At 39.5% G+C, this 16,693-nt stretch overlaps 1 protein-coding gene across 1 annotated transcript in view; it reads left to right on the top strand.

Annotated features, from left to right (window-relative positions):
- Window positions 1-13,097, top strand: part of hspa4l (heat shock protein 4 like) — a 72,530-nt gene extending 59,433 nt beyond the window's left edge. Inside the window, 2 exon segments of the mRNA XM_048249402.1 lie at window positions 11,063-11,224; window positions 12,911-13,097. Coding sequence (XP_048105359.1) covers window positions 11,063-11,224; window positions 12,911-13,072 — 324 coding nt within the window. The 3' untranslated portion in view covers window positions 13,073-13,097.
- The last annotated feature ends 3,596 nt before the right edge of the window (window positions 13,098-16,693 follow it).

The raw sequence follows: 16,693 nt of genomic DNA, 5'->3' as shown, positions 1-16,693 counted from the left end.
TCTTTGCACTTTGATTATTGTATGTCAGAGGATTCATATGATTTAAACTGGCATATCTTACATAGATAGTGTTGCAGAACTGGATTTACATATGGCAAACAACTTATCTATATTATATTTTACCCGCGTCTGTTAAGCAAACCACTTGGGATAGCTTCCCAGACCACACTTTGAGAAACACTGATGTAGCCTACCTAATATTTGGGGCATATTTGAAACAATAATAATAAACAATAATTATAATAATAAACAATAATTATTTTATAGGTCTACTTGAAATACATTTATTTTTATTCATATACATTTTATCTTATTCTATTTATTCATCTACACTCACTGGGCTCTATCTGCGTCCCAAAGCGCCAATTGACTTTGCCCAATTTCAGCGCTTTTGTTTTCCTATTTTGCAGTCCAGCGCGCATATTGGAATTTTTCTCTCTCCACAGGGTACGTGCCTGTAAATTAGGGGAATTGATTCAGGGAGGCCGGTTTAGCAAAGGTTTAAGCAGCATCATTTGCTACCTTGTTGTAGTCCATCTGAAATAACTCTTACCTAAACATTATAACCATTATTAAGGTTTTAAGCAGCATCATTTGCTACCTTATTTTGTAGCCCATCTGAAATAACTCTTACCTAAGCATTATAACCATTATTAAGGGTTTTAAGCAGCATCATTTGCCACCTTGTTGTAGCCCATCTGAAATAACTCTTACCTAAGCATTATAACCATTATTAAGGTTTTAAGCAGCATCATTGCTACCTTGTTTGTAGCCCATCTGAAATAACTCTTACCTAAGCATTATAACCATTATTGGGTTTTAAGCGGCATCATTGCCACCTATTTGTAGCCCATCTGAAATAACTCTTACCTAAGCATTATAACCATTATTAAGGGTTTTAAGCAGCATCATTGCTGCCTTGTTGTAGCCCATCTGAAATAACTCTTACCTAAGCATTATAACCATTATTAAGGTTTTAAGCAGCATCATTGCTACCTTGTTGTAGCCCATCTGAAATAACTCTTACTAAGCATTATAACCATTATTAAGGTTTTAAGCAGCATCATTGCCACCTTGTTTGTAGCCATCTGAAATAACTCTTACCTAAAGCATTATAACCATTATTAGGGTTTTAAGCAGCATCATTGCTACCTTGTTGTAGCCCATCTGAAATAACTCTTACCTAAGCATTATAACCATTATTGGGTTTTAAGCAGCATCATTGCCACCTTGTTTGTAGCCCATCTGAAATAACTCTTACCTAAGCATTATAACCATTATTAAGGTTTTAAGCAGCATCATTGCTACCTTGTTGTAGCCCATCTGAAATAACTCTTACCTAAGCATTTATAACCATTATTGGGTTTTAAGCAGCATCATTGCCACCTTGTTGTAGCCCATCTGAAATAACTCTTACCTAAGCATTATAACCATTATTGGGTTTTAAGCAGCATCATTGCCACCTTGTTTGTAGCCCATCTGGAAATAACTCTTACCTAAGCATTATAACCATTATTAAGGTTTTAAGCAGCATCATTTGCTACCTTGTTGTAGCCCATCTGAAATAACTCTTACCTAAGCATTATAACCATTATTAAGGTTTTAAGCAGCATCATTGCTACCTTGTTGTAGCCCATCTGAAATAACTCTTACCTAAGCATTATAACCATTATTAAGGTTTTAAGCAGCATCATTGCCACCTTGTTGTAGCCCATCTGAAATAACTCTTACCTAAGCATTATAACCATTATTAGGGTTTTAAAAGCAGCATCATTGCTACCTTGTTGTAGCCCATCTGGAAATAACTCTTACCTAAGCATTATATAACCATTATTGGGTTTTAAGCAGCATCATTGCTACCTTGTTTGTAGCCCATCTGAAATAACTCTTACCTAAAGCATTATAACCATTATTAAGGTTTTAAGCAGCATCATTGCTACCTTGTTTGTAGCCCATCTGAAATAACTCTTACCTAAGCATTATAACCATTATTGGGTTTTAAGCAGCATCATTGCTACCTTGTTGTAGCCCATCTGAAATAACTCTTACCTAAGCATTATAACCATTATTAAGGTTTTAAAAGCAGCATCATTGCCACCTTGTTTGTAGCCCATCTGAAATAACTCTTACCTAAGCATTATAACCATTATTGGGTTTTTAAGCAGCATCATCTACCTTTTGTAGCCCATCTGAAAAACTCCTACCTAAGCATTATAACCTTAAGGGTTTTAAGCAGCATCAAGCATTGTAGCCCATCTGAAATAACTCTTACCTAAGCATTATAACCATTATTAAGGTTTTAAGCAGCATCATTTCGGCTACCTTGTTGTAGTCCATCTGAAATAACTCTTACCTAAGCATTATAACCATTATTAAGGTTTTAAGCAGCATCATTGCTACCTTGTTGTAGCCCATCTGAAATAACTCTTACCTAAGCATTATAACCATTATTAAGGTTTTAAGCAGCATCATTGCTACCTTGTTGTAGCCCATCTGAAATAACTCTTACCTAAGCATTATAACCATTATTAAGGTTTTAAGCAGCATCATTGCTACCTTGTTGTAGCCCATCTGAAATAACTCTTACCTAAGCATTATAACCATTATTAAGGGTTTTAAGCAGCATCATTGCTACCTTGTTGTAGCCCATCTGAAATAACTCTTACCTAAGCATTATAACCATTATTAAGGTTTTAAGCAGCATCATTTGCCTACCTTGTTGTAGCCCATCTGAAATAACTCTTACCTAAGCATTATAACCATTATTAAGGTTTAAAGCAGCATCATTGCTACCTTGTTGTAGCCCATCTGAAATAACTCTTACCTAAGCATTATAACCATTATTAAGGTTTTAAGCAGCATCATTGCTACCTTGTTGTAGCCCATCTGAAATAACTCTTACCTAAGCATTATAACCATTATTAAGGTTTTAAGCAGCATCATTGCTACCAACCTTGTTTGTAGCCCATCTGAAATAACTCTTACCTAAGCATTATAACCATTATTAAGGTTTTAAGCAGCATCATTGCTACCTTGTTGTAGCCCATCTGAAATAACTCTTACCTAAAGCATTATAACCATTATTAAGGTTTTAAGCAGCATCATTTGCCACCTTGTTGTAGCCCATCTGAAATAACTCTTACCTAAGCATTATAACCATTATTAAGGTTTTTAAGCAGCATCATTGCTACCTTGTTGTAGCCCATCTGAAATAACTCTTACCTAAGCATTATAACCATTATTAAGGTTTTAAGCAGCATCATTGCTACCTTGTTGTAGCCCATCTGAAATAACTCTTACCTAAGCATTATAACCATTATTAAGGTTTTAAGCGGCATCATTGCTACCTTGTTGTAGCCCATCTGAAATAACTCTTACCTAAGCATTATAACCATTATTAAGGGTTTTAAGCAGCATCATTGCTACCTTGTTGTAGCCCATCTGAAATAACTCTTACCTAAGCATTATAACCATTATTAAGGGGTTTTAAGCAGCATCATTGCTACCTTGTTGTAGCCCATCTGAAATAACTCTTACCTAAGCATTATAACCATTATTAAGGTTTTAAAGCAGCATCATTGCTACCTTGTTGTAGTCCATCTGAAATAACTCTTACCTAAGCATTATAACCATTATTAAGGTTTTAAGCAGCATCATTGCTACCTTGTTGTAGCCCATCTGAAATAACTCTTACCTAAGCATTATAACCATTATTAAGGTTTTAAAGCGGCATCATTGCTACCTTGTTTGTAGCCCATCTGAAATAACTCTTACCTAAGCATTATAACCATTATTAAGGTTTTTAAGCAGCATCATTGCTACCTTGTTTGTAGCCCATCTGAAATAACTCTTACCTAAGCATTATAACCATTATTAAGGGTTTTAAAAGCAGCATCATTAAGGTTTACCATTTGTTGTAGCCCATCTGAAATAACTCTTACCTAAGCATTATAACCATTATTAAGGTTTTAAGCAGCATCATTGCTACCTTGTTGTAGCCCATCTGAAATAACTCTTACCTAAGCATTATAACCATTATTAAGGTTTTAAGCAGCATCATTGCTACCTTGTTGTAGCCCATCTGAAATAACTCTTACCTAAGCATTATAACCATTATTAAGGTTTTAAGCAGCATCATTGCTACCTTGTTGTAGCCCATCTGAAATAACTCTTACCTAAGCATTATAACCATTATTAAGGTTTTTAAGCAGCATCATTGCTACCTTGTTGTAGTCCATCTGAAATAACTCTTACCTAAGCATTATAACCATTATTAAGGTTTTAAGCAGCATCATTGCTACCTTGTTGTAGCCCATCTGAAATAACTCTTACCTAAGCATTATAACCATTATTAAGGTTTTAAGCAGCATCATTGCCTACCTTGTTGTAGCCCATCTGAAATAACTCTTACCTAAGCATTATAACCATTATTAAGGTTTTAAGCAGCATCATTGCTACCTTGTTGTAGCCCATCTGAAATAACTCTTACCTAAGCATTATAACCATTATTAAGGTTTTAAGCAGCATCATTGCTACCTTGTTGTAGCCCATCTGAAATAACTCTTACCTAAGCATTATAACCATTATTAAGGTTTTAAAGCGGCATCATTGCTACCTTGTTGTAGCCCATCTGAAATAACTCTTACCTAAGCATTATAACCATTATTAAGGTTTTAAGCAGCATCATTGCTACCTTGTTGTAGCCCATCTGAAATAACTCTTACCTAAGCATTATAACCATTATTAAGGTTTTAAGCAGCATCATTGCTACCTTGTTGTAGCCCATCTGAAATAACTCTTACCTAAGCATTATAACCATTATTAAGGTTTTAAGCAGCATCATTGCTACCTTGTTTTGTAGCCCATCTGAAATAACTCTTACCTAAGCATTATAACCATTATTAAGGTTTTAAAGCAGCATCATTGCTACCTTGTTGTAGCCCATCTGAAATAACTCTTACCTAAGCATTATAACCATTATTAAGGTTTTAAGCAGCATCATTGCTACCTTGTTGTAGCCCATCTGAAATAACTCTTACCTAAGCATTATAACCATTATTAAGGTTTTTAAGCAGCATCATTGCTACCTTGTTGTAGCCCATCTGAAATAACTCTTACCTAAGCATTATAACCATTATTAAGGTTTTAAGCAGCATCATTGCTACCTTGTTTGTAGCCCATCTGAAATAACTCTTACCTAAGCATTATAACCATTATTAAGGTTTTAAGCAGCATCATTGCTACCTTGTTGTAGCCCATCTGAAATAACTCTTACCTAAGCATTATAACCATTGTGGGTTTTAAGCAGCATCATTGCTACCTTGTTGTAGCCCATCTGAAATAACTCTTACCTAAGCATTATAACCATTATTAAGGTTTTAAGCAGCATCATTGCTACCTTGTTGTAGCCCATCTGAAATAACTCTTACCTAAGCATTATAACCATTATTAAGGTTTTAAGCAGCATCATTGCTACCTTGTTGTAGCCCATCTGAAATAACTCTTACCTAAGCATTATAACCATTATTTGGGTTTTAAGCAGCATCATTGCTACCCTTGTTGTAGCCCATCTGAAATAACTCTTACCTAAGCATTATAACCATTATTAAGGTTTTAAGCAGCATCATTGCTACCTTGTTGTAGCCCATCTGAAATAACTCTTACCTAAGCATTATAACCATTATTAAGGTTTTAAGCAGCATCATTTAAGGTTTGCCAACCTTGTTGTAGCCCATCTGAAATAACTCTTACCTAAGCATTATAACCATTATTAAGGTTTTAAGCAGCATCATTGCCACCTTGTTGTAGCCCATCTGAAATAACTCTTACCTAAGCATTATAACCATTATTAAGGTTTTAAGCAGCATCATTGCTACCTTGTTGTAGCCCATCTGAAATAACTCTTACCTAAGCATTATAACCATTATTAAGGTTTTAAGCAGCATCATTGCCTACCTTGTTGTAGCCCATCTGAAATAACTCTTACCTAAGCATTATAACCATTATTAAGGTTTTAAGCAGCATCATTGCTACCTTGTTGTAGCCCATCTGAAATAACTCTTACCTAAAGCATTATAACCATTATTAAGGTTTTAAGCAGCATCATTGCCACCTTGTTGTAGCCCATCTGAAATAACTCTTACCTAAGCATTATAACCATTATTAAGGTTTTAAGCAGCATCATTGCTACCTTGTTTGTAGCCATCTGAAATAACTCTTTTACCTAAGCATTATAACCATTATTAAGGTTTTAAAGCAGCATCATTGCTACCTTGTTGTAGCCCATCTGAAATAACTCTTACCTAAGCATTATAACCATTATTAAGGTTTAAAGCAGCATCATTGCTACCTTGTTGTAGCCCATCTGAAATAACTCTTACCTAAGCATTATAACCATTATTAAGTTTTTTAAGCAGCATCATTGCTACCTTGTTGTAGCCCATCTGAAATAACTCTTACCTAAGCATTATAACCATTATTAAGGTTTTAAGCAGCATCATTGCTACCTTGTTGTAGCCCATCTGAAATAACTCTTACCTAAGCATTATAACCATTATTAAGGTTTTAAGCAGCATCATTGCTACCTTGTTGTAGCCCATCTGAAATAACTCTTACCTAAGCATTATAACCATTATTAAGGGTTTTAAGCAGCATCATTGCTACCTTGTTGTAGCCCATCTGAAATAACTCTTACCTAAGCATTATAACCATTATTGGGTTTTAAGCAGCATCATTGCTACCTTGTTGTAGCCCATCTGAAATAACTCTTACCTAAGCATTATAACCATTATTAAAGGTTTTAAGCAGCATCATTGCTACCTTGTTGTAGCCCATCTGAAATAACTCTTACCTAAGCATTATAACCATTATTAAGGTTTTAAGCAGCATCATTGCCACCTTGTTGTAGCCCATCTGAAATAACTCTTACCTAAGCATTATAACCATTATTAAGGGTTTTAAGCAGCATCATTGCCACCTTGTTGTAGCCCATCTGAAATAACTCTTACCTAAGCATTATAACCATTATTAAGGTTTTAAGCAGCATCATTGCTACCTTGTTGTAGCCCATCTGAAATAACTCTTACCTAAGCATTATAACCATTATTAAGGTTTTAAAGCAGCATCATTGCTACCTTGTTGTAGCCCATCTGAAATAACTCTTACCTAAGCATTATAACCATTATTAAGGTTTTAAGCAGCATCATTTGCTACCTTGTTGTAGCCCATCTGAAATAACTCTTACCTAAGCATTATAACCATTATTAAGGTTTTAAGCAGCATCATTGCTACCTTGTTTGTAGCCCATCTGAAATAACTCTTACCTAAGCATTATAACCATTATTAAGGTTTTAAGCAGCATCATTGCTACCTTGTTGTAGCCCATCTGAAATAACTCTACCTAAGCATTATAACCATTATTAACCTTGTTGTAGCCCATCTGGAAATTTAACCTAAGCATTATAACCATTATTAAGGTTTTAAGCAGCATCATTGCTACCTTGTTGTAGCCCATCTGAAATAACTCCTACCTAAGCATTATAACCATTATTAAGGTTTTAAGCAGCATCATTGCTACCTTGTTGTAGCCCATCTGAAATAACTCTTACCTAAGCATTATAACCATTATTAAGGTTTTAAGCAGCATCATTGCTACCTTGTTGTAGTCCATCTGAAATAACTCTTACCTAAGCATTATAACCATTATTAAGGGTTTAAAGCAGCATCATTGCTACCTTGTTGTAGTCCATCTGAAATAACTCTTACCTAAGCATTATAACCATTATTAAGGTTTTAAAGCAGCATCATTGCCACCTTGTTGTAGTCCATCTGAAATAACTCTTACCTAAGCATTATAACCATTATTAAGGTTTTAAGCAGCATCATTGCTACCTTGTTGTAGTCCATCTGAAATAACTCTTACCTAAGCATTATAACCATTATTGGGTTTTAAGCAGCATCATTGCTACCTTGTTGTAGTCCATCTGAAATAACTCTTACCTAAGCATTATAACCATTATTAAGGTTTTTAAGCAGCATCATTGCTACCTTGTTGTAGCCCATCTGAAATAACTCTTACCTAAGCATTATAACCATTATTAAGGTTTTAAGCAGCATCATTGCTACCTTGCTGTAGCCCATCTGAAATAACTCTTACCTAAGCATTATAACCATTATTAAGGTTTTAAGCAGCATCATTGCTACCTTGTTGTAGTCCATCTGAAATAACTCTTACCTAAGCATTATAACCATTATTAAGGTTTTAAAGCAGCATCATTGCCACCTTGTTGTAGTCCATCTGAAATAACTCTTACCTAAGCATTATAACCATTATTAAGGTTTTAAGCAGCATCATTGCCACCTTGCTGTAGTCCATCTGAAATAACTCTTACCTAAGCATTATAACCATTATTAAGGTTTTAAGCAGCATCATTGCTACCTTGCTGTAGCCCATCTGAAATAACTCTTACCTAAGCATTATAACCATTATTAAGGTTTTAAGCAGCATCATTGCTACCTTGTTGTAGTCCATCTGAAATAACTCTTACCTAAGCATTATAACCATTATTAAGGTTTTAAGCAGCATCATTGCTACCTTGTTGTAGCCCATCTGAAATAACTCTTACCTAAGCATTATAACCATTATTAAGGTTTTAAGCAGCATCATTGCTACCTTGCTGTAGTCCATCTGAAATAACTCTTACCTAAGCATTATAACCATTATTAAGGTTTTAAGCAGCATCATTGCTACCTTGTTGTAGTCCATCTGAAATAACTCCAGGCTTTGTTATGTTCCCTCCATCCTTTCGTTATTTACAACTTAAAAGCGTTTTATATCCATGATGGATCCCGTGAAGTCTTGAGTTAGTGAATGAGGTGAAGCACACACTAATCGGTAGCAGTGAGCTGCCTGCAACAAAAGCTTAAATCAGCTTTTTATGTGCTGTTAACCAGCAACCATAGATAGTACAAGAAAGCAGCAAGTAGCCTTGGCTACAATTTCTGTAGTTGCTGCACCCATTCATTGTTATTCTCTCTCCTGCTCAAACAAATGTTTTGCGTGCATTAAGTTGATGATAACGTGTTTACAAACTCAGAAAATATTGTAAATAGCCTACTGTCATGCAGTTAATAGGATACTGTGTAGAGTTGAAAGTTAGGTCAACTTGGAAACTGTTTCTCTTGTTGAGTTGCCTGAGGGTAAGGGGGAGCCCTTGCTTGGCCGCCAGTGCTGCATAGCGCACGCCGGCTCCTCTCATCTATACATCGTAGTTCCCATTTCTGTAAACCATACATAATTTCAAAGAAAAATATACCACTCGAGGGAAATCAGTGTGGTGTCCATTAAGATGTGAAAAAATAGGCATAATTCTAGCTTACACATTTTCACGAATCACGGATGTGTTGATGACATAAATTAGGAAATATTAGAGGACTTAAGAAGACGTGATGTTGAATTGCATGCCGATGCCATTTAACTCAAATGCCCCCAGCGGCAACCTGCGGACGGAGTATGTTAGATTACATTTTACATTGCAAAAATATCACCATGCATTCATAACCTCGTGATTCAGTGAGAGTGATCCCAAAACATCGGAAAGTATGTCTTTGTGACAATTCTGTATTACATTTTGTCAAGAGGAAAAATCAATAGCTGACAGTTCCCAACTGAACAGTGATTATAGCGCTGTGAACGCTCCTGGCTGCGCCTGGCAAATACACCAGCATAATAGCAATCAGCTATGGAACAAGCGTGCCTGTTGTTAAAGGGAATGTGAGATGACGCTCTGATTGGTTTATTGCACGTTATGCCCAAACCACACCCATGATTAATGTAGCTACTTCAGACCACCCCATTTTAGATTTGCGTCGGGCGCAACAGTCAGTTATCCCGCCGGTAAAATAGCATCAGCGCCCAAGATCCGCCCACAAAGTCACTTGCGTTTTGCGCAAAGACACTTCCGTTTCAGACCATTAAAATAGAGCCCTTTATCTTATTCTATAATAAACCGTTCAGATGTATGTGGCTTGAATGAATGCAATGTCTATTTGTTTGATACAAATAAAACTCCAGCAGTTCATAACTAGCCTATTGTAGCTTATTTTAAAATGAAAACGTGGGTAAATCATCATGAATTTGGCTATGACTTGACTTGACTTGACTTGACTTGCTTGACCCAAGCTATGACTTGACTTGACTTGCTTGATTGTCACAAAAAATTACTTGGACTTTCTTGAGACTTGAAGGTTAAGACTTGAGACTTGCTTGTGACTTGCACATGTGTGACTTACTCCCACCTCTGCCACTAGGATTACTCCTAAATCGCACTAAAAGATTTTAGCTAGGAGTTTTCTCTTAAAAGTTTTTCACAAAGCCTTTCAGACCTACTCTTAGTAAGGAAAAATGACAACTCCTAAACTAGGAGTGAGTCTTTGTTGCTATGGATGACGTCATTACTCATGCACGAGCTTGACTGAAGTGACCACCTTGATTGGCTGACGATTTTAACGCGGGAATGATTCCAAACACCTCCCTTACCAGTTACTTTTAGCCTTAAAATTCTTTGTGAATAGGGCCCCTGACCTGGCCGCTAGAGGCAAACTTCCAGCAAAGTTCTGGCAACAATGAGAAGTTTGCCACTAGTGACAAATGTGTTCGCCAGTGATTTGCCACCACACTTAACCTTGTAGTCCTGTAGATCTGACCTGTAGTCCTGTAGATCTGACCTGTAGTCCTGTAGTGCTGCAGATCTGACCTGTAGTCCTGTAGTGCTGCAGATCTGACCTGTAGTCCTGTAGGATTTGGGGCTTAGATAGGGACCTTTCGGTTTAACAAGCAGATTAATTTAGCAGATTAAAGCGTCCACTATTTAGCGCTGCCTAGCGACCACTCAGTGGTGACCTTTGCCCCCTACAAGATGAGCATTGCCTAGCGACCACTCGGTGGTGACCTTTGCCCCCTACAGAATGAGCGTTGCCTAGCGACCACTCGGTGGTGACCTTTGCCCCCTACAGGATGAGCGTTGCCTAGCGACCACTCAGTGGTGACCTTTGCCCCCTACAGGACGAGCGCCTGGAGCACCTGAGCGCTGAGGAGATGGTTGCCGTGGAGACGAAGGTGACGGAGGTCATGGGGTGGATGAGCAGCAGGATGAACGCCCAGAGCAAGCAGCCAATCACGCAAGACCCCGTCGTCAAGGCAGCAGACATCATCTGCAAAATACAGGTGCGTACTTGCCAAAGACACACACACACATGTTCACACACACACACACACGCTGTCACACACACTTATGCACGCACAGAGTAACACACCCTAAATATCTGAAATATACACTTACAGGGCTCGAAGTGCTCAGGCGTGGGCTGGGCTGGTTTAGAAGTGAAAATGGGCAATATGCCTACAGGCCTATATGACATGATATGTCTTTGCTTTAAGCCCTGCACCTATTGTTCTTTAAGACACACATATTAAATCTCTCAATCACACACCTGCTACATTTACTCTGACACAAACACACACACACACTTAGGGCCCGTCCCATTTCTCCCCCCTTTAAACTTCCACTTGGTTTTGATTGCCCTCAACATTAAAGCCCCCTCAACAAGGGAAGTGGGGGTGAAGATCTTTCCCTATGAATTGGGACACCACTATATGCAAATTAGCGTAGCGAACGTGCTCACCTACGTCACGTGCAGCGCCGACGTGTCTACCGGTAGTAGCCTGCTACTATTTTCATTCAGGAACATGCCGGTTCCAGCGGTTGTGTTGACTGTTGTGTGGGCTGTGTTGGTTTATCTGCGTCAACAGAGATATTCGTGTTTATGTGAACGCCGGAACACACATCCTAAATATTGACGAAACTACCCAGATCAGAAATATAACGTTATTTGATGGGCAGACTCTCTCAAGGCACTCAGCAGATATCATGAACGTCGTCAGATAGCTTTGTGATATATTTTCTAACATTAGTGTTCAAAACTCAACAGTCCTTTGGATGTGCATCAAACTAACATATTCCAACATATTTAAACATTTTAATAATATATATTTTAATTTGCTTATTTAAACATTTTAATAATATATATTTTAATATTTTAATTTGCTTATTTAAACATTTTAATAATATATATTTTAATATTTTAATATGCATATTTAAACATTTTAATAATATATATTTTAATTTGCATATTTAAACATTTTAATAATATATATTTTAATATGCATATTTAAACATTTTAATAATATATATTTTAATATTTTAATTTGCTTATTTAAACATTTTAATAATATATATTTTAATTTGCATATTTAAACATTTTAATAATATATATTTTAATATGCATATTTAAACATTTTAATAATATATATTTTAATATTTTAATTTGCATATTTAAACATTTTAATAATATATATTTTAATTTGCTTATTTAAACATTTTAATAATATATATTTTAATATTTATTTAAACATTTTAATAATATATATTTTAATATTTATTTATATCATATTTGCGGAAATATAAGAGCAACGCAATTGTTCATTTCCAGCGGCTCACTCAGCTCGCACGGTATCCTGGGTAATTTCATCTCCCACTTGGTTTTAAGCCTGCGTCGGTCCTGGCTATATTTTGAGGGTTGATTTTAAGGGGAAAATAGCTCCCTAGAGTAATGGGACACCCTACAGTACACGTGCACGCTCAAAAACAAGGGTCAGGGCAAAAACAAGGGTTAGGGCAAAAACAATTGTCATGGCAAAAATGTAGGGGAGGTATTGGGACGGGCCCTTACACTTCTTCCAAACACACCTTAACCCTAACTGTGTTGCTGTGTCTGTGTGTACCTGTGTGTGTGTGTGCGTGCGTGCGTGTGTGTGTGTGTGTGTGTGTGTGTGTGTGTGTGTGTGTTGCAGGAGTTGGACGATGTGTGTGGCCCAGTGGTGACGCGGCCGAAGCCCAAGGGGGAGGAGCCTGCTGAGGGGGCCCATAACGGCCCTCAGCAGTCAGGTGGCGACGCCAAGTCTGGAGGCTCCTCCCACCAGCCTGCTGCCCCGGGGGAGATGGAGGTGGAGTGACCCCCCCCCCCACCACCACCACCAGCCAGGCCCCTACAGCACCACCCCCACCCCCACCACCAGCCAACCAGCCAGGCCCCTACACCACCACCCACCCCCCCACCACCAGCCAACCAGCCAGGCCCCTACAGCACCACCCACCCCCCCACCACCAGCCAACCAGCCAACCAGCCAGGCCCCTACACCACCACCCCCACCCCCACCACCAGCCAACCAGCCAGGCCCCTACACCACCACCCACCACCCCCACCACCAGCCAGGCCCCTACACCTACACCTCTCTCACACACACACACACACACAACCTGACTCCAGACACAGGCACAACACAGATCTGATCTGATCCCTCAGACACACACACACAGACACACACAGACACACACACACACAAACACACACACACGTACACACACACACAAACACGTACACACACACACACGTACAGATGAAACTTGGTGAATGGCTCCTCTATGGCTTCTTCCTGTAGCGGAACCCCCCCCCCACACACACACACACACCCCCGGTCCTGTAGCGGAACTCCCCACACCACCACCCGGTTCTGTAGCGGAACCCCCCTCCAGCCTGTTGTGTGTACCAGCTGCCCCCCCCATAAGTAGCAGCACTGTAGCTAACTAGAGCGAGTGACCCTGCAGTTCTCCTGAATAACGAATGTGAGGCCCAGGCCTGAGTCTTACTGGACTTTTCCCAAAGCGACCCTTCCCATGATGCATCTCTTTCCATGATGCATCTCTTCCCATGATGCATCTCTTCCCATGAGCCATCTCTTCCCATGATGCATCTCTTCCCATGACGCATCTCTTCCTGGCCCTGATGTGTATAGACGTAGAAACGTGTCTATGCTCTTACGGCCCTGACGTGGCCCGGACTCCCTCCTGAATCAGACGCTTGCTGGGGGTGTGCAATAACACATCTACTATATATATTTGTATTTAAAGTGTGACCTTGGAGAGTGTGCAGTGACCTTGGAGAGTGTGCTGTGCAGTGTGTAAATATTATTTTAGTAGTTGACCAGGAAATGTGTGACACGTTGCCATGGTGCTGCTTTCTGGCCCAGAGTGTGGGTGGGGGCGGAGCCTGTGGTGACCTGCAGGAGGCGTGGCCTGTGAGCTCTGGGGGTGTGTGTTCTGCATTCTCATGTGTGAGATGTGATGATGACTATTAAACCAATCAGCACACTCCTCAGCCTGTGTGCACTCTCTTCCTTCCTTTCTGTCCTCTGTGTGTGTGTGTGTGTGTGTGTGTGTGTGTGTGTGTGTGTGTGGTATGTGTGTGGTGTGTGTATGTGTGTGTGTGTGTGGTGTGTGTGTGTGTGTGGTGTGTGTGTGTGTGGATGTGTGTGCGCGTGTCACAGAGAGTGAGTCTGTCTTTAAAAAGCATGCAAACATCAAGACAAGGCAAGAACATCACATCTCAAACACAGAGGCAGTTGTTATATCCATGGGCGCATCGGGGAGTTGTTTGCCTCTCTCCCTCGTCCTGTAGCTCCATATAACAGGACACCTCTCCCTCGTCCAGTAGCTCCATATAACAGGACACCTCTCCCTCGTCCAGTAGCTCCATATAACAGGACACCTCTCCCTCGTCCAGTAGCTCCATATAACAGGACACCTCGTCCATTAGCTCCATATAACAGGATACCTTACATATCCAGCAGCATGAGAACTTGAGTTTGAGATGTTTCATCATGGATGTAAAAGTGGTTTTATTACAACACTTTCCACTGATAACATCTTGCTATCTTATATGGACATTATTGACAACACAGTCTGGACGTGGGACAGGTGTCCACACACAGTCTGGACAAAGAACAGGTGTCCACACACACAGCCTGAACGTGGGACAGGTGTTCACTCACACACACACACACAGCCTGGACGTAGGACAGGTGTCCACACACACACACAGCCTGGACAAAGGACAGGTGTCCACACACAGCCTGGACAAAGAACAGGTGTCCACACACACAGCCTGAACGTGGGACAGGTGTTCACTCACACACACACACACAGCCTGGACGTGGGACATGTGTCCACACACACAGCCTGGACGTGGGACAGGTGTCCACACACACACACACACAGCCTGGACGTAGGACAGGTGTGTAAATCAGTCTCTAATTACTTTTTAATTGAGAGTTACTAAAAGTTGTTGCTCATAAAAACATACCTGACAGAGTGGCATGTTATTATATGTCTTTAAAGTACATAGACATAGCAACAGGGTTGGGTAGCAACCCTGCATAGCAACATCTGATATCAAAATAGGCCATAGGCCTATACGCTGTACGCTGTACGCTGCCAAGCTCGCGCCCAAGGGTTTGGTGGCGAAGCGGTAAGCTGGGTTATGCTGAGACTGCAGTGGACGAGACCTCCCATCCAGCTTAGAATTATGATCTAACTATCGGCATATAAAACAACACCCCCTTATCGTAAGATTATAAACCTATAAAATATAGGTTTAAAAGTTTGGGTGAGATCCAAAATGGCAGCGCACTGAACACTGACGCTTGTAAACAGAAATACAAAACGTTATTTTTCTTCTACTAAAAACAACCACTACCTCTCTACAACTCTCATCAAAAACCGGATTATATTCTCCACCTTTTCCAGCGGCAACCTCTTCATTCTGGACGTTATGTCATCTGAACCCAGCAAAGCGCTTTCGTGACTACTCAATAGAGACTGAACCAGAATCACCTACCGCTTGCGCTACTTCTACATCCATCGAGGTCAGTTTACTACAATCCATAAACAACAAACTTGCAATACTGGAACATCTGCACACAGATATTAAGGACTTAAAAGCCAGCCTCAAATTTTCCCAATCACAGATCGACACTCGCATTAGAAAACCGTGAACTCAAAGGAAATATCACAAACTTATCCGACCAGGTTAATCAACTCACCAGCGAAAATCGGATCATGAAAGAAACAATCCTAGACCTCAGTGCGCAGCATGCGCGATAACCTCATTTTTCCGAATTCCCCTGCCAACTTCTAAAGATACACCCGACCCAGAGAAAGCAGTTAAAGAATTCTTGCAGTTATCTCTCAAACTACCGCCAGAAACAGTTGACAAGATTACCTTCCACCGTGTACACCGTCTCACTTCCAAAGACAATAAAAAACCTCCTCCAAGTTCGAACACTTCAAACACAAAGAACTCATCAAAAGCAAAAGGAAAAGAACTGAAAGGCACTTCATTAGGACTAAGCGACCAATTCCACAAGTAATACAGGAAGAAGAAGAGCCCTCTTGCCCATAATGAAACAACTCAGGCAAGAGGGCAAACGAGCAGCACTGTCAGTCAATAAACTGTATGTCAATGGAACTCTGTATCGCATCCCCAATATCACCACCTGGCTATAGCACATCATACCTCATGCCAACATTCATCTTGATTATAACATTGTCACCCTCAACTCTCTCTAACCCACTGCCTACTGATGCTTGGATCACCTCTCTCTTCTCTCTTCTTATGTTTCCTCTTTTTGCTCCCCTACCCACCCATTTCTTTTTGCTCTCTCAGTGTTTAATGTTATTCATGGTGTTTTGTCTATACATGTTTGCTTGTGTGTCCTGTCTGTTTTGTTTATTATGTC

This window comes from Alosa alosa, chromosome 1 (assembly GCF_017589495.1).
Source record: "Alosa alosa isolate M-15738 ecotype Scorff River chromosome 1, AALO_Geno_1.1, whole genome shotgun sequence".
NCBI classification, from domain to species: Eukaryota; Metazoa; Chordata; class Actinopteri; order Clupeiformes; family Clupeidae; genus Alosa; species Alosa alosa.
Note: the sequence above shows the minus strand (reverse complement) of the source record. Positions and strands in the feature narration are given on the sequence as shown.